Below are 23,862 nucleotides of genomic sequence, written 5' to 3' on the forward strand. Positions count from 1 at the left end.
CTGCGGATGACATCATTGTGCTTGTCAATGGTATAAACTGAGGGTCGGGGGTGTGTGTGACGGAGGGAGGGGGCGCCGGAGCATCCACACCAAACAAGGACCTCACTGTCTCCTTTTGGCGTTTTGTCGTCCCCCCCCCCCACCCCCCCTCTCCCCAGACCCTAGAGACGAACCAACAAACAAAACAAACAAAAAAATCGCGACAGCGTCCAGAGCCGTGGGGTTCGGCTCAGCCTCCCGGAAGTCGAGCCTCTTTTCCGGGTGCGGGACGTTCGGAGCCGATGTTATGAGCGGTCCGAGCCGCGGTCAGTGCGTCGCTGTCCAGGGTCCTGAGTGAGAGAGAGACGGCGGGAGACCTCGGAGCCGGTGAGGCTGGGGGCCGGGGGGGGGGGGGTGCGTGGGCTCCCTTCATCTGTGATAGTGACGCCGTGTGCGAGGCTAATTCAGTCCGGGGAGAGTCACGCCGAGGTGGGAGGTGGGCTTGAGCCCCTACCTGGATGTGGAGGGCGCGGTTGTGGGGATTTTTTTTCCTGGACGTGTGCATGTTTCCATTCATTCGGTTGCCATCGCCTCCTCCTGGTCGCCTTAAAATGGAACACCTCTGCAGCTTTGTGCTCCTCAACAGCCCTCGTTTTGTAACAGCAGCAGCGCAGCATCACAGGGTGCAGCTGCTGGGAGGTTGGTTCATGTGCAGCTTTCCTTCTCCGTGCATGTGAGGTGAACTTGGTCGGCATTTAGTGCACTGTCATCCCGGCGTCTCACCTCTGGGCCACATTTCACCGCTGTTTAGGCGCGATGTGGCTTGAGAGGGGAGATCATGAGTCACTGGGGGTTTCTGCAGACTCCGGGCGAAGATCTGGAGTTCATGTGGAGCCTCAACTACCTTCAAGTTTTGTTGATTTTTGTTTTTGTGAGAGATGCAAATCTCTTCTGCAGCGCTGAATAATTCATGTCATAACTACACTCTAGGTTTTTCAGATGAAATTATTAAATACAACACACACACACACACACACACACACACACACACACATTCTATTCATATTTCAATGACCTATTTCGTTTTTGAGAGCAGAGGTGCATCCTGAATTTCATTTAGTATTCTTTTAAAAATGATTTCATGTATCCTGCAAAATTAACAAATGATTGCTGTTGTCATCAGTGTGAGGTCTAAATACTTCCAGGTCAATAATTACACTGCTGTGGAAAAGCATCTGCCAACTTACCGATTTCTTCATTTTTGTTTGTTAAACTAACATGTTTCAGATCATTGCACAAATATTAATATCACACAAAAGTGGCCCAAGTAATGGAAGTGAGTTTTTAAATGAGTCTTTTATTTTTTTTTAATGGGGGCAAAAATTGGCACAATCTTCTTTCCACAACTTTTTTTTTTTTAACTTTTAGAAGGTTTTGCATCATTATCTGCCACCAATTCTTAATTCTGCTTTCTGTTTTGTTTTTTCTGGACCACTTTATCCCTTCTGATCATTTGAGGGTTCGGTACCTTGCTCAAGGGCACCTCAGCAGTGTCCTGAAGGTGCTGGAGCAGGTCCTGGGACCTCTCCCTACAACCAGAACACCTCCTAAGTTTTGACTGGGCTGGGATTTGAACCCAAACCCTGCACTTCTCACCGCCCACTAATATTGTTCCTTCTTCTGTTTAAAGCCATCCTGAGGTGGTGTTTTTTGGTTCATTGTGTGGCTGCATCACCAAGTGTGCTCCAGCTGGAGGTCACAAACTGTTGGTTGGATTTCCAGCTTTAGACAGCAGAGATCATGTTTCTATCAATGTTTTCAAAGCTTGAAGCAGCAAACGGCCCCAGAGCATCACACCACCACCATGTCTGACTGTTGACATGATGCTATTTCCAACAAACGCTGTTATTTTACACCTGTTGTAACAGGATACACGGTCTCGTAAACAGAATACTCTTTCAAAGGCCTCGAGGATCATCAAGATGCTTCTTGTCAAGCGTTAGACAAGCTTCCGTGTTCTTTTTGGCCCACAGTGGTTTTTATTTTTGCTCAGTCTCTTTCTTATCGAGCCATGAACTCTGACCTTAACTGAGGCAAGTGAGGCCTGCTGTTGTTTAGATGTTGTTCTGGGTTCTTTTATGACCTCCTGCGTCGTCCTTGTGCTCGTGGAGTAATATTGAAAGTCTGACCTAGGAAGGCTCATCTATGCTCCCCAGTTTTTTCCATTTGTGGATAATGGCTCTGACCTTGGTTCAAAGCCATAGAAATATAACCATTTTCAGATTTCAATTGCTTGTTCTTGCATCTTTTTGAATCGCGACGTGTTTCTTTTCTGAATCTGTGAAGCGATGCTGTTTTTGAGTTGATTCTTTTAAAAATATTGTATATCTGTGCCTATAAAAATGTGCATTTTGGTTTGAAGTAAAAAGATTTAGGCATTAATTAACAGCCAGGGCTTGCAGCTACATCTTCTGCGTCACATGATTACAGCAGCTTATTAGATGCGAGCAGCCTCAGCCCAGCGCTACCTGAAGGTAGAGAGGCAATTAGTCAGCGTTGAAGTCAAGTCAGAATAAGGTGAACAGTCAAATTCTCTTCCAGTCTAGTTGAAATGAGGGAAATTTTCATTTAATTTTACCGAAGTTGCTGCTGCCGAGGTTGAGGGTGTTGATGATGCAGCTAGTGTTGGGGATGATGTTGTGTTTGAATGATTTTATGAAGGTTCTTGAGCACTGGGTCAATGGTGTAATTCAATTTAACAATGGATTCAAAGCTTTGATCACCACTTCGGATGTTGTTCGATGACATAAATAAACGCTGACTGATTGACCCTTCGATCCCTTAAGTCTGAAGCTGTTGCACCCCTCTTCTCTTCTTGATGGCTACGCACCAGCAGTGGCTGATAACAGCCGTACTTGTATGTGCAGTGAGTTGAAAATCTGGGGAACCATGGAGCTAAGGGTGGGTAACAAGTACCGGCTCGGCAGGAAGATCGGCAGCGGATCGTTTGGAGACATTTACCTTGGTGAGTATTTAAAGCTGCGGAGTTCAGGAAATTTCACAGACAAGGACTTATTGACCTTATAATCCAACCACATCTGTTTGATTTTTCCAAACAGGTTCCAACATTGCTACAGGAGAGGAAGTAGCCATCAAGCTGGAATGTGTGAAAACCAAACATCCACAGCTGCACATCGAGAGCAAATTCTACAAAATGATGCAGGGTGGAGGTAAGAAGGAGAGGGGAAAGACATATCAGAGGAGGAAAACCATCAGTCTACAAATAAAACATCACATCCATCATTAAAGATGAGGAGATTTTGGTTTTTAAATTGCATCTCCACTGTCTTCTGGCCTCCTTTTCTTCTGCCAACAGTTGGAATCCCGTCCATTAAGTGGTGCGGGGCTGAGGGGGACTACAACGTCATGGTGATGGAGCTGCTGGGCCCCAGTTTGGAGGACTTGTTCAACTTCTGCTCACGCAAGTTCAGTCTCAAAACGGTCCTGCTGCTGGCCGACCAGATGGTGAGTGGGTCAAGTCCTCGGGTCCGAATAACACAGCTAAGGGTCAAAAGCGTAAAACAGTTTCATTAGTATTTCACCAAATGTGTCTGAACTCTTCTTTTACTTGACCAAGATGAACCGGTGTCAACCTCAGACGCAGATTTCAATAAATGGATGTTGCTTTTTGTAAACTGGAATTAAGTGGATGATTGAAAGTCAGAGAATAGATCTAATCCAAACCTCTGAAGCCGATTGAGCCCCCATAGCAGCCCACTCCAGTGGAAACATTAGCTCCAGTTCAGAACACACTGACCTCATCTTCTCCACAGGGGTCAAGTCTGCGCCACTTCTAATAAGCCTCTCTAATCCCTCTTTTTTGTTTTAATTTTACTTGTTTCATCTTTTTGACCCATTTCTTAGCCGCTCAGCCACGTGGACCCTTTTATATTAGCACCGGCTAAAAATCTCTTTTGTGTTGATGCATATTGAGGATGAAAAATAACGTTTTTCATGCCGGTACCTTGTTTTTCGGTTATTAATCTTCCCTAAATTGATCTTCTCCAGATCAGCAGAATTGAATACATCCACTCCAAGAACTTCATTCACCGAGACGTGAAGCCTGACAACTTCTTGATGGGCCTCGGCAAAAAGGGCAACCTGGTGTACATCATTGACTTCGGCCTGGCCAAGAAGTACCGTGACGCTCGAACGCACCAACACATCCCCTACCGGGAGAATAAAAACCTCACGGGCACCGCGCGCTACGCGTCCATCAACACTCACCTGGGCATCGGTGAGCAGAGGTCGAGGTCGGGCCTACGGTCGGGCCTACTGTCGTTCAACTCTGTTTTCTCTACCACAGAGCAGTCCAGACGGGATGATGTGGAGTCCCTGGGCTACGTGCTCATGTACTTTAACCTGGGCTCGCTGCCCTGGCAGGGACTCAAGGCTGCCACCAAGAGGCAGAAGTATGAACGCATCAGTGAGAAGAAAATGTCCACCCCCATCGAGGTGCTCTGCAAGGGATACCCATGTGAGTGAGGAGCGATTTTGGAAGCAAAAGCTGTTGTTTAAAGTTGCGCCTTGTGCCTCTTCCCACATTAAATCCAAATTTCTGCTCCTCCCCAGCCGAGTTCTCCACTTACCTGAATTTGTGCCGCTCGCTGAGATTTGATGACAAGCCAGACTATTCATATCTCCGGCAGCTCTTCAGGACTCTCTTCCACAGACAAGGCTTCTCCTATGACTACGTTTTTGACTGGAATATGCTGAAGTTTGTGAGTTATTTGCCCCAAATTTCTATCTGTCACGACCCTTCGCTTTTGGAAACGATGTCCCGGCACGCAGGTGGAGTCTGCTGTGTTCGTCTGTGTTGCAGGGGGCAAGCAGGACCACAGAGGACGGAGAGAGGGAGAGGAGGGAGGGGAAAGGGGGAGAGGAGCGAGCGGGAGGTGGCCAAAGAGGAGCAGGAGGGCGAGCTTTACCCCCTGCTCCGAACCCTTCAGGAGCCAACAGAGCCAAAAACGAGGCGGACGCAGCTCCATCAAACCCGGCCACGCGTGGAGCCCAACAGTCAGGTGCTGCAGTTGCAGTCGGGTAGAGAATTGCCCTTCAGCAGCTTTAACTTGTGGTAAAGTTAAAGTTACAGTGTGAGCAATAAAAAATGCATCTTTTAAAGTCAACAAGTAGTGAATTGAGGATCTGTTCTGTCACCTGCTGCTGGAGATGTGAAACACTGACAGGGCGGTGTTTTTCATATGTGTGTGTGTGTGTGTGTGCGTGCATGCACAGGTAACCGCTCGCCTCAGGCGGGCAGGGCCGAGCGGGCCGAGAGAGAGAGGAAGGTGGCCATGAGGCTCCACCGCGGAGCCCCGGCCAACATCTCCTCGTCCGACCTCACGCCACGCCTTGACCAATCACGCATCACTGCATCACAGGTAGGAAATGTGACACCGCTCTTATGCTTAGTGGTTTTCTTTGGAAAAAATGTTAGATAGTTTAAACAGTAGATACGGATCACAGTCACTGTCTTTCATTCGGCAGCTCTAGAAAAAAAAAAAAAGAAGATTCTCATCGTCACTCCCGAATCGCTCAGTTTGGCTCTCGGGTTGATTCTACTTAATAATTGATTCAAATTCCCCGACTGGAAAAGAAAATATTTAAGCACTATCTACTCATAATTACCACCAAGATGTTGGGTTGGAGGGTTTTTGTTAGAGTATTTAAGTCTAGACTAATCCACCGGCTCCTCGTGTCACAGAGCCTATTTACAAACCCTAATTGGCCTCTCACTGCTGCTTCTTAATTTACTGGGATTATGTTGTTCCGAAGCAACAGTAGCAGCTATTCTACCTTTAAACACTGTCTTATGATCACAACTCCCTTACTCTTTGACAGCACTATACGCTGCTCAGCGTGCATATGTGTAAAGACCTCAGCACTTTTCTGTTTGGTCAGCTTTACATCATCTTTAGGGCTGCAAAAACCTTCAAACATGTCCGTCTTTCTATCTCAGGTCAGTGTGCCGTTTGAACATCTGGCAAAGTGATTTGCACCTGGCTGGCCTGCAAGTCACTGGCAGGTACTGATGTTTCTTTCACTCACGCACGTCCATATTTTTGCTCTAATTGATTCAAAAGTATTTCTGCTGTCATTTTTATTATTGCAACAAATAATTCTATTCCATCTATAACAATATAAATAATTATACAATACAATGCACAAATTTGATTTACTTTTATGTCAGTAATTGTGATAAAAGATGAGTACTGCTTTTCTAATATTTCAGTTCTATATATACTATTTGAAGGGTTTACATATACATAGATATATTTTAAACATTCTCATTAATGATCATTATTTCTTGTATTTCCAGCATCTGGCAGGGTATCAATACCCCCTATGTTATAAAAGGGTGAATGAAAACATGACTGAGTGGACAGTGGAGGCCGTCCGTGTGTCTGTGAGTATGCTGAGTGAACGTCAATGATGAGGAGAAGCTGAAAGAAACACTCAAACACAGGACAAACAATTTTGGCTGGAGCTGGTAAATATCGGGTCAGGAAACATCAACCAGCCCACCAATCAACAGGCTCAACTTGCAAAAATATACTATATATATAGTATTCTGTTTTATTCTGTGGTTTACAGTTGTGCTTACATAAGAAAACCAGCTAATGCTGGAGAAGTAAATGAGCTGCTTGTGGTGTTTTTGATTATAAATCACTCTGAAAGCAGGAGAAATTAACAGCTCAGCTGAATGTATGTGAGACATGCAGGTGGCTTTCTGTTAGTTCTGTGCTGTTGTCTTAAAAGTTTGTTTTGCTGTTCGCTTTAGCTTTGCTTTAGCTATGAGAGCAGGTCAGATGGAAGAGTAACTAGATTAATTCACAGCAAGAACGGGTCATGGGTCTGAAATAAACGAGAATATATATATATATATAATCCAGCTTGCAACTCCAGGTATGACAAGACTTGAGAAAGCTAAGATCTTGGAGGTGACCAGGCCTGGTGTGCATCTATTCTTTTAATTTAATGTAATGCTCAATGTAAAATGTGTAGATAACTGACAGATGATTTAAAGATGGATTTGGAGAGAAGTGTAGGCTACTTCCTAACAGTTCTGGGGAGAAGTGATCCAGATTTTCAGCAGTTACCTAATCCGGACAAGTGCATGTGTCAGTTTCCAGTGTTGCAGAAAATCAGAGAAGGTTCATGAATCTTTGCAAAACTATTCTTCCCCAAGCCTGTCAGGATGGATTTGATGAATCTGATGTCCTGTACATTTCTCTACCTTGCTTCAACTTTATTACTATGATTGTGTATATTTTCTGAGTCAATAAAATATACACAGCTTGCACGGATGTCTTTCTAGCCTGCTTGACGTTATGAAGTTATTTTGTTTCAGATTTAAACATTACAGTCATTTGGGAGTTGCATTTGGAAACAATCAATCGATGCGCTGATATCAGGCCATGTGGCCCAAAGTAGCTCAATAGAATATCTGAAAATAAAACCCGACATTTTTTTTAATTGACAGAGATGGTGTTATACTTTAAATAAATAAATCAAATAACAAGGGAGGAAGCTTTAAGTCCGGAATTTATGGCCATAGCTCCAAAAGTGGTTGCGGAAAACTGTGGGAGTTGCTGTGTCACTGTGGAGGGCTGAAGCCCAAAATAGTTTTGCGCATGCGCAGTGTTCGCACACAAACCCCTCCCCTTTAATGGTTCGCTCCGTCCAATTGGCTGAACAGACTGACGGACTCTCGGAGTGGGCGGAGCTGTGATGATCGCAGATAATCCCACTGAGATTGGTCAGAAGTCTGGCGAGGGGAGAGACAACAGAGGGTAAAAATACTGAATTTACTGCAGGACCTCGTGAAATAGAGACTTTCGAACACTTTGCACACTTTTGTACGTAAGAGACTAACTCAGTTGTGGAGGGAGAAGCAGACTTTGACATCCATTTAGGACAACATGGATGTCCGGGACACAACGGTGCAACTCTGAGCTGGAATTAAGGCCGTTTCTGGTTTATTTCTGGACGTGAGTTCGTCGAAGGAGCTTTCAAAGTAAGACCAGTCTTTATCTGGTAATTTTCAGCCTTTAAAAGTCTACATTAGTTATTTTCACAGCTAACAAATGTGTCCCCTTTTCAGTTGCAGTTTTTCGGGATCAGATCATCATCAAGTCATCAAAGGTGAGTTCAATTTGGGCAAATTCATTTATTTATGCATCTAATAATCTTCCACAAAACAACGGTGGTAAATTATTTCCGCCACTTTCTGAAGAATAACCTCCACTATATCGGTGCTTGCTGCTGTTTGTCACCGTGAGATCTGCTCATTATAACTGATAATCGCCCCCTGCCTGACCCCGCCACCAATCCCACCCCATCTGCGACTTTTTGTGATTCCTGCCTCTCATTATTCTCCTCTGTGTGTGTGTGTGTGTGTGTGTGTGTGAGAGAGAGAGAGAGATGGTGAGAGCTAAAGATTTTTGACTTTTAAATGAAACTGACAGATGTTCTTTGCACTGACATTGTGTGAACGTGTGCTGATGCATTCACTTCACCTTGTTAATGTCGATCTGCTGATCTCAGACAAACTCTATACAAATGACCTCCTGCCTTGTCCTCACGCACACACACACACACACACAGACACACACACCTACACACACACACAAACAACTGAAGGGCACATCTATTAACTGCTTATTTCCACCTGGTTGTTACTTGTTTTCTCTTTCTTATTACATCAGCCTTTTTCTTTTATCAAGCCTGGCCTAATGTGAGAACTGTTTGTCATTGCACAAGAACAAACACACCCTGGGAACATGTCTGTATCACCCTAGAGACTGATTATGTCCTCTGGATGTCCACTGCATGTCCAGTCATTTTTGGGAGCTCGGTGTTGATATGGCACATGTCGTAGGCGCCATCTTGATTTGTTCAGGTTGCAGGGACGTGATGTCTTATTATGTCTCATTATGTCCCCACATCCAACATGGATGTGAGGATTTGTGCGTGCACATTAGTCATGGGAAGAAAAAGTCACCTTTTACATTAACCGTAACCCTGTAAACTTTAGTCACGCTAAAGCGTGGGAGCAGGTCATGGCATTGTGGGAAATTTCTTTCACAGATACATGATGTACTTGACTTATTCTGGAATGTTGACCTTTCGAACGTGTTTATCCGTCTTCTCATCTTTGATGACACCAGGTTGATGATTGATCGTGCAAATCAATGTCTGGCTCTAAATAAGTGTGTCACAGGATAGTTTTTGTTTGACTTCCAGTGGTTTCTGTGTTCTCACAGATGTCGAGGCTGTGGAGGCGTGATGTTCCCCTCTCAGAGTGGCTTGGGGATGATGCTCCTGCGGCCGCAGCGCCAAGCCTCCCGCCAACGGTGGCCCCGACGGGCCCCAACATCTCATGGATCCCTGAAGCCCCACTGCTGAACCAAGACCAGCCCATCTTCCTCATGACCCCTGCTGCTCAGGCTGTGTCAGGCTTTTTCGTGTGGACGGCTCTCGTCCTCACCTGCCACCAGGTCAGCGTTGCTTAAAACACCAGGTTTTTTTCACCAGGATCCTGCAAACACGCACCTGCCCAGTACTGGAGCTCAAAACACAACCATCGTGGTTGGACATGACCTGCTTATATTGAACACTTAATACTTTATCATCTTAACAAGATCATCAGTCCGTACATATATAATGTTTTAGAAAAGGTGGACCAGCTTAGTGGCTGCAAGACTTGTAGATGTGATTATTTAGAGCGTCTCTGTGTCTGTTCCAGATCTACATGCATCTACGTTTCTACAGCTCACCGAGAGAGCAGCGCCACATTGTCCGGATCCTCTTCATTGTTCCAATCTACGCCTTTGACTCGTGGCTCAGCCTTCTCTTCTTCACCAATGACCAGTACTACGTGTACTTCGACACTATTAGGGACTGTTATGAGGGTAAGGCTTTACTAATGCTTTTTCTGTGGACATCAGTGTATCCACTGATTCACCAGACATTAATATAGGTGGTAGATGCACTGCTTTGCCAAGTGCACAACACCAGCTCGTTCCTAAAGCACAAATTATTAGGGTTGCAACAAACAATTAGCCAAAACGAATCCACTGTAGGATGTGTCAGTTTTGCCATTTCACCCAAAGTTGTATTAAAACAAGGCACGTATCATTTGGAGCTGATTATGTTGGTAACTTTTTTCCCACCTCAATGTGGGTGACATCAGCCGGAGTGTTTCCAACTGGCTGATTTTTGGTATGTGCTCAGCCATCTGTATTGTACAATGTGGGTGTTTTTAGATTTCATAAAGATGACGAAAACAAAAAATATGTTTATTGATATAAACTTGAATCATTGCTCTGGGTTATAGAGAGTAGTTAGCGGTAGCTAACCACCTCCGCTTTGGAAGAGATAGAAATAATCCCCACAAACGTCACTTCCTGTGATTTGTAATCAGTGATGTCACATACAGTCATATAGGGATCTCAGAAGCTCTGTTTATGGTTCTGCTTTCAGCCAGAACATTGCTGTCATATCACTTCTCCAGCCAGACGGCTCTCCTCCACCGTTATTTTGTTCTCCTCAGATTAGGACTTCTTCATTCCCGACACCTCATTTTTTTCTCCCACACTTCCACCACAGTCTCTTGTCTGTGGCATATTTTTCAGTCCCTCTCCTCCTCCTCCTTCTGTTTGCCCAGCTCAGATCTTGGTTTGGTTGGCTCAACCTGTTGCATGGCAACCCCACTCACAAGTATGCCGGGCTGCATCGAAGAATGAGCGTCTCTCAACCAAACTTGCTGAGAGTTGTCCCTCTCCTTGCAGCGTATGTAGGCCTGTTGTGTTGCCACGGCAACCAGTGCAGCCGACACGGGTCCTCAGGGAAGATTTCAAAGAGCAGAATGGCAAACATGCTTTACAGTTTTATACTGATGATTTAGGATGATTAATACTTGTAGGTTGAGGTTTGCCTGGATATTTGGGAAGTGAAACCTTCTGAAAACTATTCTTTTCCTTTATTTTTCTCAGCCTTTGTTATTTACAGCTTCCTCAGTCTGTGCTATGAATACCTGGGTGGTGAGAGTGCCATCATGGCAGAGATCAGAGGGAAGCCCATCGAGTAAGTCTCAACATTGCGCTAACAGCTGGCAGATCCAGAAAGAAACAGGCTAAAGGTAGTTGTGTATTCCTCCTGTCTTTGTCCCTCAGGTCCAGCTGTATGTACGGTACCTGTTGTCTGAAAGGAAAGGCCTACTCCATAGGGCTCCTGCGCTTCTGTAAGCAGGCTACTCTGCAGTTCTGTGTGGTTAAACCTCTCATGGCTGTCATCACTGTCATTCTGCAGGCCTACGGCAAATACAAGGATGGCGACTTCAAGTAAGTTCTTCAAAGTTCCCTAAAACGCCAGCTTTACATAATATAGTTATGTTATCACCATCAGTGCATTTATAACAGGAAGCTGGGGATTATTTTTTCAGTTTTTAATTCCACTTTATTCACAGCAGTGGTTGTCAGAATTAATCTGACCCAGTGCCCTGCCTTTCTTCTGTCTCCTCCTCTCCAGTGTTGCCAGCGGTTACCTGTACGTGACCATCATCTACAACATCTCTGTTAGCCTGTCTCTGTACGCACTCTTCCTCTTTTACTTCTCCACCCGAGAACTGCTCAGCCCCTACAGCCCCATGCTCAAGTTCCTGATGGTCAAGTCGGTCATTTTCCTCTCCTTCTGGCAGGGTAGGCAAACAGAAGCACCGGCATCTTCTCCACATTCAGTAGGATCATTTCCTCTTTGACGTGCTGATGCTCTCCTGCCTATCCAGGCATGTTGCTGGCCATCCTGGAGAAGTGCGGGGCCATTCCACAGATCAACTCTGTGGAGGTGTCTGTGGGCGAGGGGACGGTTGCCGCCGGTTACCAGAACTTTATCATTTGCGTGGAGATGTTTTTCGCAGCGCTGGCTCTGCGCCACGCGTTCACGTACAAGGTCTACATGGACAAGAGTCTGGACTCACAAGGTGACAATCTGAAGGAAGAAGGAAACAGTTTCGCTTGTGTTTGTGTGTGTGAGTGTGTGTACAGCTCTGACGTCTTCTAAAGTTTCTTCCTCTTCTTGTTCATTCCTTTAATTGATTTAATTTTCCCCATCTCTTATCCACCTCCGTTGTTTCTGTCTTGTTTCCGTACATCCACCTTTGTCTCTTTTCATCTCTGCTGCCATTAAAGCACCTGATCCAACCTGTGGACAGTCCGGTAGGTTCAACTCTGTCCCCATTTTATTTCTGGTTTCATTTTTATCTTCATTTACTACAGGTTTGTTTCAGCATGTATGGTTTGTGGGCACCGTGGGCCCCCGTGAACTATAACAGTAACAAAAACAGTACACGCTCTTCAATCCCTCCAGTCTTTTTCCCTTCCTTTTTCTACTCAACTCTTTTTTTAATCTACTGAATTCCCAATTCTTTCCTAAATGAACCATCTATCTTTTCTTTTACTGATTCCCACCATTAGTCTTGCTGTTGAACACTGTCCATTCTCTGATCCTCCATATTTGCCCCCCTTTCTTCTGCCACGCTGTTTATCCTCTGTTCTCCTCCTCCTGCTCTTTTCTTCTCCTGCCACTTCAACCCTCCATCGTCCGCCTCCCTTTGAATCACTCCCCCTCTTGTTTTCACCATTTGATCTAGATTTATTCTCTTTTACACCCTGTAGGTCGCTGTGCCCCAATGAAGAGTATCTCCAGCAGCCTGAAGGAGACCATGAACCCAGGTGACATGGTCCAGGATGCCATCCACAACTTCTCCCCGGCCTACCAGCAGTACACCCAGCAGTCCACGTTGGAGCAGGGGGCGCCACCGCCCGTGTGCCGCAGTGTGGTCAGCAGCCGCAGCGACACGGAGAAGACGCTCCTGCTGAGCTCTGATGATGAGTTCTAAAGCAGACCGAGTTCAAAAACTGCACCTTGGGTGTGTTTTTGTGGCTGTCTGTGAGTGTGAGGACTTTGTTCGCCTCTCCCGGGCATCACATTCAGCGAGGCGGTTTAGGATGATTTGGTATTTTAAAAATGCCAGGAAGTAAAGCAAAATAACAAGCCCGTGATTCTTTTTGGAAAGTTTATGAGTCACATTTACTCAGTGACTCATCTTTGACTTTTTGTCACACTTCAGTTTTGTTTCTCTGGTGATATAAAAACCCAATTCATGTTTTTTTAACGCTCTCCTACTGGAACGAGTGATACGACAGTCTTTTAAAGCCTTAAGAATCAAATATTTAAGTATTTATTTCCATAAATGAAATCTATAAACATTTATATGCAGAGGAAGAAGTTGGTTTCATTATCGCTCATGACTTGAGGTGCAAAGTCATAGAAACTCTATTAATTTATTCTGGAATGTCGCTCACCATGATGGATGCTTAATGGAACCCACATAAAGACTCGCTGATCTGTTATATGGATCAGTGGTGTTAGTGATTTTTGCAGGTTTAGCAGATTATAAACAACTCAGTGGGCAGCACGAGTGATGCAGGGCTAGTCTGGATTACCTCGGATAGGCTTAAAGCCTCGCCGTGCGGAGGGCGGCCGCAGAACATGATGTAGGTTAACTGGATTGAGGTGGGACAGAAAGAGGAGCGTCATTGGGAGGGTCGGGCTAAAATTAGAAGTCTGTTTTCAGTATGGCCTGGCTTCCTGTGTCAGCTGAAACATGTCAAAGCTTCCTCAAATTATCTGCTTTGCCTGTTCTTCCAGAAAGCACATTTTTCTATCGATTGCGCGGGTTTAGCGTCACCGCCAGCGCTGGGAATTTTACACTCCCACTGAGTCATGTGAAAGAATCAGGCTGAGTCTGCCAACATTTTTACAGCCACTTACTTTCACTCTGCTCTGCTGTAGCTGCGTGTGAACAGCAGGGGTCCACGTGGAGGGACGACCTCACAGGCGCTCGTCCGCAAACACGTATTATCAGAAACAGGCATCAGACTGCAGGCATAGTGCTTTCTGGGTAAATTTGATTTAGAAATTCCGCTACTTGTGCACGTACTGGGTTTGTTACTGCATTGCTTTGACCACAACTGAGCTCTATCCAGATATGGCACAAAAGAAGCCCTGTTTATGGAAGCATTTTACATTCATGGTACGCTGTGTATATAAGTGCGGATCAACGTGTGTGGTAACTATTTAAAATGAACCGCACAGTACTTGAAGAGGCTCTTCTTCCTTATTCGGGAGACTGATGTGAATATAAGCAGAGTTCTGCCTACAGGAGCAGCTTTAGTGACTATTGAGTCATTTGATGTACAAGGGAGGAGCACAGAAGTTCTAGTTTTGTATTTGTAATTCACACATTGACTTTTTTTATTTCAATGACTTTGCTATTTGTTTAACGCTGCTATTGTTGCCGCCATTTCACGTAAAATGGACGTCATTAAATAAAATATTAGTCTAAGGTGGAAGTGAAACTCCTTGTTGGTGTTTTTTAAAATTAGGCCACTGTCCATTCGAACAATTTAAAAATAAAACGGCTCTGAAAGTGAGCCGTGCAAACATCAGCAGACGTTACTTGATCTGGGAGTTAAATTGCGCAACACATCCTGGCGTCACATGCCTCCCACAACAACAAACCTTTTATGTACAATATGTACAACATTTATTATAATATATAAAATAGATGACATACTTAAATTTTCACAATAGAAAAAATACAAGTAATAAATACAAAAAAATTGTTTTGCAACCATTACAAAACATCCAGCACAGTTCGACAGATGTTAAAATATCGAGAATAAATGCTTTGCCATACAGATATTCATATAGCTAAATATATGCCTTACATCTTTAGGAGTTATTTGTCACTCTAATGTTTTACAATGCTTTTAAATTATGTTGCTAGCACTACTGAGTGGCTTTTCATGGGAAGAAATGCGCCGTCTCTCTTCCACCTCCTTTTCCCACTATTTTCCCTGACTTCCTCATCTCCATCAGAACTTTGCAGCCTCCTTGTCTCCTTCTCATCTCCACCTGCCTTCTACTTCCACATTTGACATTTCTCGCTTTTTCCTCATTGCCCCCGTGAATCCGCCCATGCAGCCAATTCAGAAATGAATTTAATTTTTCTGCAAATAACAAAAACAATTGTAGAAAAATATCTCTCCAAGAATCCACTATGACAAGCCAGTACAAACACAGAAAAATTATCACACGGTGATATGGCCATTGGCTTTGAGCATATTTCTAAAGACAATAATTAACAGTTTTGTAATCATCATTGCCACACGCCACAATTAGACATGAGAATATCCCCAGACTAGTCATAAGTAAATCATTCTGAAAACATAAGGAATATCACAGCACTTGTTAGCTTGTCTTTCCATAATATCTACCTTTAAATACAAATAAAATATAGAATATATCTCTGATAAATGTCACTCAACAGTTTTGTCTCTAAACAACACACACACAAACATCACATATAACACAGAAGGGGAATGTTTTTTCAGATGACTTGAAGTGACTAAGAGATTCCAACCTGATGCAACACTGTTTTACACAATCTTATCAACATTGTCATCATCTGTTTCTGGGTTTTAAAAAAAGGAAAGTCAGAGCAGAGTGTAACTGCACGCTGGGGTTAGCAAAGCCTGGGGGTGGTGGGTCCTAACTAGTGTATTCCTATTGAAAACCTAAACAAATAAAGTGAGGTCAGAAATTGTATAATTTTAACATCTCTACCTCTAAAACCTCCTGAAACTCCAATATAAGCGGAAGGCACTGCACTGATGCAAATGGACAGACCACCCAAACAATGTTTGTCCTCTCTTTACTTTATACTCTGACAAGAACCTCCAAACTGATCACAGCACAAACTTGGTGGCCTTGCTGAACTTCATACAATGAATGGAGCCACTGGTGCAGGAAGCGACAAATATTTCTGCCATAAGGTCATAAACTGAAGTGAAAAGAGGACCAGGAAGTTCTGAGGCAAACGTACAGTCAAGTTACTAGTCAAGCTTGCTTTAAAGTAACATTTTACACCCCGTGTTTATTGGTGGGGGGACGAGTACCGGGTTTTGGGCATAAGTACATGTAACAACAGTGTGCATCAGTGTTTTAACAGCTCGTTCAAACCCGCTCAGCAGCTTGTGCAAAGATTATCAGGATTCAGCCAAGCAAACTGCTCAGTGAGAAAACTGCATGGAGTGGAGGATGCCTCCACACATCCTTCAGGACTTTAAGCCATTCCTGGACCAAGAAACTTAATAGTACATGTAATCTGTTTGGTGATGTGAATCACTCCGTCGACACTGCATCATTTGCTCTACATTTACTGTGTAATCTGACAGAACCTGCAAATATGGATGACGCGTAATGCAAACAAATGTTCAGTAATGCCTTATGGATAGTCTTCCTGCATGTGTGCTTACTGAATCGAGGATGTACGCTTATGGGTGTAGACGTGTGTGTTTGCATTGCATGTTGTGCGTCCCTCCGCCCCCCCACCCCAACCCCAACCCCTCCTCCAGCTCTTTCTAGGATGGCTCGTGTTCTCTCTGTGACTGAGGCTGTGGTGGACTCTTCACAATGGTGATGACGGAGGCGGTGTTAAGGCGCGGCGCCGTAGCCAGCAGGTGGTCCCCTCCTGCTTCTAAACCTCTCGCAAACCTCTGGAGCGCGGCGAGGCGTGCGCCGAGGCCCTCCAGCTCTTTTCTCATGCCAGCATTCTCCGCCCCGAGCCTCTCCACCTCTCTCTGGAGCTCCATTTTCTGCTTCTCCAGGGCTTCGCGCTGGGACACCCGTTTGACCCGGCAACTGGCGGCGTAGCCCCGATTCTTCAGCGTGCGCCGGCGCTGCTTCAGCTTCTGTATTTCGTCTCGAGACAGGCCGCGCAGGAGGAGGTTCAGCTCCCGTACTGACAGGGACATGAGCTCACTGTCTGACAGAACAGGCATGTTCTCCCCACATTCCTGCTTGATCTAGAGAGGGGGAAGCAGAGGGAGGGAAAATTAAACGTTTCCTGTCTTCTGTAATACGTGGAAGAAAAAAAAAATTGTCCCCCTTGTTACCTTGAGGGCTTTGCTGCTTCTTTCTGTCGTCATGATCAGACGGTCTACCGCGTTTCCCCCGACACAGATGCTGTGGAGAAACAGTAACAGGATACAGAAAGAATTGCGTTATCACATGTGACTGGAGGCATCACGCCGACTGCTCAGACTCCAGTTTAACATCAGCCGTCCGCTCACAAGACACCCAGTCACGCACAATACAGAAAATGAGAGCGCGCACATTTTTTCATGCTTCTTCAAAAAAGACCCTCACATTTAACACTAAAGCAGAAGAAGGAGGGGATTTGAAAGAGAGGTATTTTTCTGTTTGTTTAAATATTAGGAAGTTACTGAACATTCGGCCCTTTGGTTGCTCAAAACAGGTGTCTTAACTAATTCCTTCATCACTTCCTCTTTACACAAAACCAACAGTTCCAACTTTTCATTGTGTTTATATTTCAATTAAAACAACAACAATTTTTTAAGCATTTAGAATGCTCCGTCTCTCCTGACGTCATCTGTTTCAACATGATTCTCTTCTAAAAAGAAATAAAATCAACAGCCCTGGCAAATCTTGCCAGCCTTTGGCCACAAAATGACAGTTAACAACAGCAAGTGTTTATTGTGTCTGCCTACACTGCTGAATTTGGAAATTCTCACACGCTAACTTGACCAGACTGAGTGTCCCTCACATATTTCCCTTGAGGTCAGCTCACAAGTGTTGCTGTGACACTTCATTTCAGCCTCAGCATAAAGTAAGCTGTTTGTGGGTTTATAGGAACAAACTTGAGAAAAATATATATATGGTATATAAAAAAGGGAACACTTCCATATTGTCTTTTTTGGGGTAGTTTTGGTGATCTCTGATAAAGGAGGTTAGGCGGAGCTCTAGCGATTCCTCCCATAGCAGTCATGTAAAAAAAACATAAAATAAACATAAATATTCCAGCAGCTGAATAAACAGAACAAACTAAATTATGTGGTTTTCTATTCAGCATTTGTAAGCTTGTAAGTTAACTATTTCAATGGTAAAATCATGTCTGTTTGCGGTTCAACATCGATATAAATGGTGTTTTTTGCTGACTTTTTGCCTCTTCCTCGACATTATTCCCCTCGGTATCACAACAACATGTAAATATTGTGATGACGTCATTGGGAGACCTTTGGACAGGTAAGAGGGACTTTCCTTGCTTGATAGTGGACCTCGCAGTCATCCCCCCACCACATAAGCAGCTCCCTGGGGTCACATTTCACTTTAATTCCTCTACTACACTCGATTGAAAGGATCGTGTCCTTCAAAAACACGAGTTCGGTGGCGGATTAAGCCCACCTCTGTTCTGCTGGCAATAAACTACATTTCCCGAAACGCGGGATAAATTGAGCAAAGCGGTGGTCTGAAGCTGCCGCCGCCGTTTCGTAAAGTCAGGGTGATTCAGCAATAAACCGTCTGCCGAGCTGCGCTTCGCCTGCCAGTCAGCCCAAACCAAGAAAATACAGCTTATGACCACGTATTTCTGGATTTGGCCAAAACAAACGCACGAAATGGCCCAAGATGCCCACTTTGGTATTTTGTACAAAATACCACACGCCAGCATTTCTCTAACGCTAACTTGTCACACTGGGACGCAACAAGTTAACGAACACAGAAAATGCACTATTTATCTATATACCTAGTATTTAGGAGGCTTTGTAATGACAGATACAGTCTACTGTTGTAATGGTGAGTCTTATAAAACACCAGTAAATACAGCAATCTCCAAAATACGCCCTTTTTACACCGGGAAATGAGCTGGCCAGCGTGGGGTAAAGGCGCCGCTGCTATAGTAAACAGCCATCACGAGCGCCCTCGACATCCATTTTAGTCCGACTTTAAAGCTCCCGTTAAGGATATAATACACCATATAGTCTATATGACCAAGTGTGGTGTCAAAATAAACGACTATGTGTGTATAAATGTGAAGAAACAGCGCTCCGTTACCCCGCTCATGTTTAAGATGCTAATACCGCAGTGATGTTAAGGGTTAGCAGCTAGCATAAATGGTTTCTGACGGAATAAAGAGATTAAAGCAAGCGGCTGCCTCGCGCTTGTTGGCTGGCAAGTCATCCATCGACATACTACACATTTGATTTCTCTGTTTTCAGCAAAGCGGTCAAAAAAAGTAAATGTTAGCATTTACCTGCTTAGACGAAGCGACCCTGACGACGAAATGTCAGTCCACCTTTTCCCGGAATTACTCTGCTGCTAAAGGTTGGATTCTTTCATTCATAAAAAACACAGGCGACAATGACGTCAGGCCGAAAGAATGAAGGCGGAGCAAACCCCGCCCCCGCAGTGTACTCCGAATGGATGTCAACAAGGAATCCCAAGATCCCGTAACTTTTCCATGACCAGAATCTTATTCGCTATTCCAAACCACTTATATTCGACAGGCTTTAAAATACAAACGCTGGGAGATACTTTGGACCACTACACCAGCCCCCCTCGCCAGTAACACTGGAGAACAGACTGTAAACAGTTTACATGCTCATATCCTTTACTATTCATAGTATTATCTGATGACTTTGCATTTTTCATGTTGTCTACATGCAAACTTTCACAAGAAGATATCCAAATGTTTTTAAAAAAAATGTTATATATACACATTGTTTCCAACAAAACAAGCAGGCACTTAAGATATATGAGTTGTCTTCCTTTAACAGAGGCTGTTTAGCTTAAAAATATCGTGACTTATACGCATAGTATAGTTTATACAATATATAGGCATCAATAATGCAAGGTTACATAACATGGTAGGTTGCTTTATGAACAAAGTCCTTCTAGAATCCAGAACATGACCAATAACAATCTGCACTTCCAGAAAAGTTCATCAAAATCTGCTAATTCCTTTTTGAGTTGTATTACAGACAGCCAGGCAGGCGGACGGACGGACCGGCAGACAGACAGACGCCGATTGTCACATAACCTCCTTGGGGAAGGTAAAAAATAGAAACATGGAAAATTTGTTTTGATATTTAGATCAAAATTCCGACTTTATCTTGTTCTACGTTGAGACTTCATTAACTGAGGATGACAGGACAACATGTTGTATAGCTAATGACTTTCATTGGAGTAGTGATTTGCTTTGATAATACATACATGCGCTAATTTATGACACGGTGCAATGAGACAGCCGCTCCTGCAGGGGGCGCGGTCGATACCTTTGAAACGTACATTGTGACCCCTGCCTCGTCTCTGTCATCCGTCTTTGACCCTCTCGCACAGGCAGACATGGCTGCAATCGATGAGCTTTCACCATCTGCGGGGCCGGTGTCTACCCGACCCCCAGAGGACGAGATTGACGACGACGAAGATGAAGATGTAGGTGCCCAATCTGTCTGCCTGGTTCGAAATGTGCATGAAATATTTAGTTGTTTTAATTTTTTTAGCTACCGAGCTATACACATGCCGGCTAACTGATTAGCTAAGTTACCCTGATAATGAGTCGCGTCTTAATGGGATATACCTACAACCGTCCTTCACAACGTGCTAGTATGATTAAACCTAAATTATTTGATCTCCAGTTATTCGACGATAATAATGATTTAACTGTAGATTTTTAAAAGAATAGTACCGTACTGAATCAATGGTACATGTCTGCGACGTCACATCCGAGGTCAGTGCGATGAATTTGACCCGGTCACAAGAAGGAGTTGTATCACCATTAGAGTTATTCTGGGTTAATTAAGCATTCAGATAGTTTCACGAACGCAGGATAGACTTACTAGGTAGAATGGGTTAAAATTAAGTCAGTGACCATTTGATTATAAATGAGTTGTGACATTTTATTGAGGCCATCTTCAGATGTCACACTGAAGGTTTTTGCTCCGTTTCTGCATTTTCTCATTCTGTCCATTTATCTCTACGTTAATGGTTCTAGTGATCTAGTCTTAGAATGTTGATTAGAACCTGTGTACAATTAGCTTGACTTAGTCACTGACCCTTTACTCATAGTCAACTTTGATTAACTAAGACCTCGCTGATCTTTGTTGTTCTCTGCTTTAGTGAAAATCCCCCAGGAAAGGCTTTGTTGATCAGCTTTGCAGCTATTACCTAGTGCCTGTCTTAAGTCAAGTTTCCAACACACTGGTCATTACATGATTAAGTCCAAATAATGTTGAAGAAGATGTAATGCATTCAATGCACTAATTTACTGCATACGCTGGTTGCTTGGGGTTCCTCTCATTTCTGAAATGAGCTTCCAATTTCAGATGGGAGTTCTAACAGTGTAACTGGCATCTTTTTTGGACAGTGTGTTCATCTCTGCTTTGTATATGTTCCTTTTAGCTGGATGAGACACTGGCGGAAAGGTTGTGGGGCCTGACAGAGATGTTTCCTGAAACGGTCCGTACGGGTGCTGAAGTCTCTGCGCAGTACTCAGTCTCACTGATTAAGAAGCTTTACGGGTACATTTCTAAAGTGCTGCAGATATTAAATGAAAGCAAAAATGGCATAAACAGCAGAGTTTAATCACAATGTGAACTTGTTTCAGTTTCTCCCGCACGGCGCTCTGGGTAGGCACTACCTCCTTTATGATCCTGGTGCTGCCAGTTGTGTTTGAGACCGAGAGGCTACAGCTCGAGCAGCAGCAGCTACAACAGCAAAGACAGGTGGGTGAATGATGGTGGAGACCCATCTGTATGTGACAGACTAAAATGTAACACACTTTTCTACTCCTCAATCTGATATAGATCCTGTTGGGGCCGAACACTGGAATGTCTGGTGGGATGCAAGGCATGATGCCTCCTGCACCTGGCAAGATGTGAGAGACAGGAAGGACCAACATGAATTTGAGAGCTGCGGCTAGAGATATGAAGCTGCAGGTCACAAGGAGAGACAGAGAGACCACAGAGGAGAGCAAAGATCCGCTGTTCGAGTAAAAGATTGACGATGGCGATATCGGACTGGCTCCACCTATTGGAGGATGAAGAAAGAAAGTAGGAGGAGGAGTATGTGCTTTTTAAGACCACCTCGCTGTCTCTCCTTACTCCAACACCATGAGACTTTTTTCCTGGAGCACTGCTTCATCTTTTTTTAAGTATATATATCAATGTTCATGTTTTCTTTAGGGCATGTGAGGAAAAAGGTATGTCTTGGTGTTTAAAGTTTAAGGTACACTGCAATAAGTATGCAGATTTTTCATTTGTAAATTGGTTTCATAAACTGTCCAACAGAGGTCCAATGTGTTATGGAACACACAAAATGTATCTCAGATATTCTGTACATCACAGTTTATCTATTCACACTTGTTGGCTTTTATTATTAATTTCTCTTTAACAAAATACATTTTACAATGGAACACAAGTACTTAATTGCTGAAAGACGGTTTGGACAAATGTGGTCATTGCTGTCCTGATATATAAAAATTATAACAATTTTTTTCAATGCCCCAGCTCCATTTTTGGTCATTGTCACTGCAATAATTAAAAACAAGTGTAAACTTTCAAAGTGCTGCATATTTTATTCAGTACAATATAATAAAGCTGCAGAGGTTGAGGCATAATTTCACTATAGTTACTTGTTAAACTAAATTGTACCTTTTACATTAAGAGCAGACTCGGCCATCTGTAGTTGCATTTTAATTCTTTAATTTGGCCAAAAATGTAACTTCCTTCACTCAGACCACAGCTCTGCTACAAAAACATATGGGTAAATTAAATGGTGGATGTAGGTGTCGCAATATACAAACTCAAGTAGGTCGTGTATCTGTGAAAGATACACAGCCCACCTACATCCAAGCGGGCACTATTGTAAATGTACATGAAATAGGTTTTTTGAGGACGGTTCTCCCATAAATCCAGAAGGTGGCGGTAACGTACGAGTTGGGCAATCTCCAAAAACGCATGAGACAAATGGGTTGAAATAGAAGTTGCAATTGTGCGCGATGATGCGTGTTTGGTCAGAGTAAAGTAATGGCATATATTGAAATCCCTATTAAACAGTGAAGAATTGATCGCCAAGAAGAAAGTACAAAAGTCAGACCTGGAGATTGTAACTATGCACTTGGAGGTAAGTGCAAATATTTGTAAATGTATTTGTAATGACAGTGATCTGACTTTGTTGCTCACACAATACTGCACGATAACATAGCATTTCTGATTTTATGTTACTCATGTGCGTCACCATCAGCAAAGAGTTTGGCATCTACAAATACAAACAAACAAATCTCATAATGTGAAAAAGGTGTGCAGGTTATTACCTTTGTAAAAATTAAATGATGGTCTTACTGTGCTGTGGGTCGGTTCTGTTGTAAATTCTGTTGCAGCGGATGTTTGACCCCATATCAAAAGTGAAACAACAAAATAGCAGAATGACCTTGACCTTAAAAGGTAAAATATTAATCCAAATGTATTTATTATTTATTTATTCAAAATAAATTTCAAATGATCAAGGAACTTGTATTGTCACAACAGCCATCATTTACTTTACTAAATAATATATTTTCAAATTATTACTGATCATCTTATTTACTAAAAATATTGATTATCTTTTTAATGGTGTAAGTAGTGCTCCTATCATTGACTAGGTTATTGACTGTGTCTATATGGGAACTTCTGTTTATGTTGAGTACATTGTACTAGAGACGTGGTTTGGTGTGTGATAAATGTTGCAGTTTGAATAATCTTACTAGTGTACACTGTGTTGTTTTGAGCTTGAAAAATAAAATAATACCACCTAACACTCACACGGTATGTTATAAACAAGATTGCCCTCTTCACAAGGCAGACAATATAAATATCTTTAAGATTAAAAATTAAGAGAAACTATTGTTTCCGACGTATG

The 23,862-nt window shown here is 43.4% G+C and overlaps 4 protein-coding genes across 7 annotated transcripts; 3 read left to right on the forward strand and 1 right to left on the reverse strand.

The window, feature by feature from the left end:
- Window positions 1-151: 151 nt before the first annotated feature.
- csnk1e (casein kinase 1, epsilon) lies at window positions 152-7,495 on the forward strand. Of its 4 annotated transcripts, none has more exons than XR_003889043.1 (12): window positions 152-366; window positions 2,907-3,004; window positions 3,099-3,209; window positions 3,356-3,504; window positions 4,048-4,276; window positions 4,346-4,516; window positions 4,612-4,760; window positions 4,862-5,060; window positions 5,275-5,420; window positions 5,999-6,064; window positions 6,359-6,445; window positions 7,133-7,477. XR_003889043.1 is itself a non-coding variant. In XM_003961516.3 (11 exons), the coding sequence occupies exons 2-10, from the start codon at window positions 2,929-2,931 to the stop codon at window positions 6,029-6,031; spliced, it is 1,263 nt and encodes a 420-aa protein (XP_003961565.1). In that variant the 5' UTR covers window positions 152-366; window positions 2,907-2,928; the 3' UTR covers window positions 6,032-6,064; window positions 6,359-7,294. The 4 variants fall into 4 exon arrangements, 2 of the variants coding, with proteins under 2 accessions (XP_003961565.1, XP_029695033.1); XR_003889047.1 differs by having other exon boundaries at window positions 7,136-7,477; XM_003961516.3 differs by having other exon boundaries at window positions 6,359-7,294.
- A 308-nt stretch (window positions 7,496-7,803) lies between these two features.
- tmem184ba (transmembrane protein 184ba) lies at window positions 7,804-14,462 on the forward strand. The gene is made up of 9 exons (XM_003961354.3): window positions 7,804-8,056; window positions 8,144-8,184; window positions 9,306-9,539; window positions 9,788-9,953; window positions 11,037-11,127; window positions 11,217-11,384; window positions 11,572-11,741; window positions 11,828-12,022; window positions 12,717-14,462. Exons 3-9 carry the CDS (start codon window positions 9,306-9,308, stop codon window positions 12,938-12,940), a joined length of 1,248 nt encoding a protein of 415 aa, XP_003961403.2. The 5' UTR covers window positions 7,804-8,056; window positions 8,144-8,184; the 3' UTR covers window positions 12,941-14,462.
- A 162-nt stretch (window positions 14,463-14,624) lies between these two features.
- On the reverse strand, window positions 14,625-19,375 carry maff (v-maf avian musculoaponeurotic fibrosarcoma oncogene homolog F). The gene is made up of 3 exons (XM_003961515.3): window positions 19,220-19,375; window positions 17,064-17,133; window positions 14,625-16,973 (listed from the first exon to the last, which is right to left on the reverse strand). The coding sequence occupies exons 2-3, from the start codon at window positions 17,094-17,096 to the stop codon at window positions 16,530-16,532; spliced, it is 477 nt and encodes a 158-aa protein (XP_003961564.1). The 5' UTR covers window positions 17,097-17,133; window positions 19,220-19,375; the 3' UTR covers window positions 14,625-16,529.
- Window positions 19,376-19,999: 624 nt separating this feature from the next.
- tomm22 (translocase of outer mitochondrial membrane 22 homolog (yeast)) lies at window positions 20,000-22,527 on the forward strand. Its single transcript, XM_003961353.3, has 5 exons — window positions 20,000-20,018; window positions 20,305-20,400; window positions 21,367-21,485; window positions 21,572-21,689; window positions 21,771-22,527. Exons 2-5 carry the CDS (start codon window positions 20,311-20,313, stop codon window positions 21,843-21,845), a joined length of 402 nt encoding a protein of 133 aa, XP_003961402.1. The 5' UTR covers window positions 20,000-20,018; window positions 20,305-20,310; the 3' UTR covers window positions 21,846-22,527.
- The last annotated feature ends 1,335 nt before the right edge of the window (window positions 22,528-23,862 follow it).

Source organism: Takifugu rubripes, chromosome 1 (assembly GCF_901000725.2).
Source record: "Takifugu rubripes chromosome 1, fTakRub1.2, whole genome shotgun sequence".
In the NCBI taxonomy this organism is placed as follows: domain Eukaryota; kingdom Metazoa; phylum Chordata; class Actinopteri; order Tetraodontiformes; family Tetraodontidae; genus Takifugu; species Takifugu rubripes.

Coding starts and splice junctions, on each gene's coding strand:
- csnk1e (XM_003961516.3), top strand. CDS start 2,929: ATGGAGCTAAGGGTGGGTAACAAGTACCGGCTCGGCAGGAAGATCGGC. Junction 3,005..3,098: donor GTTTGGAGACATTTACCTTG/GTGAGTATTTAA, acceptor TTTTCCAAACAG/GTTCCAACATTGCTACAGGA. Junction 5,061..5,274: donor GCGTGGAGCCCAACAGTCAG/GTGCTGCAGTTG, acceptor GTGCATGCACAG/GTAACCGCTCGCCTCAGGCG.
- tmem184ba (XM_003961354.3), top strand. CDS start 9,306: ATGTCGAGGCTGTGGAGGCGTGATGTTCCCCTCTCAGAGTGGCTTGGG. Junction 9,954..11,036: donor TATTAGGGACTGTTATGAGG/GTAAGGCTTTAC, acceptor TATTTTTCTCAG/CCTTTGTTATTTACAGCTTC. Junction 11,385..11,571: donor TACAAGGATGGCGACTTCAA/GTAAGTTCTTCA, acceptor CCTCCTCTCCAG/TGTTGCCAGCGGTTACCTGT.
- tomm22 (XM_003961353.3), top strand. CDS start 20,311: ATGGCTGCAATCGATGAGCTTTCACCATCTGCGGGGCCGGTGTCTACC. Junction 21,486..21,571: donor CTGATTAAGAAGCTTTACGG/GTACATTTCTAA, acceptor AACTTGTTTCAG/TTTCTCCCGCACGGCGCTCT. Junction 21,690..21,770: donor AGCTACAACAGCAAAGACAG/GTGGGTGAATGA, acceptor AATCTGATATAG/ATCCTGTTGGGGCCGAACAC.
- maff (XM_003961515.3), bottom strand. CDS start 17,096: ATGACGACAGAAAGAAGCAGCAAAGCCCTCAAG. Junction 16,974..17,063: donor GAAGCAGCAAAGCCCTCAAG/GTAACAAGGGGG, acceptor CCCCCTCTCTAG/ATCAAGCAGGAATGTGGGGA.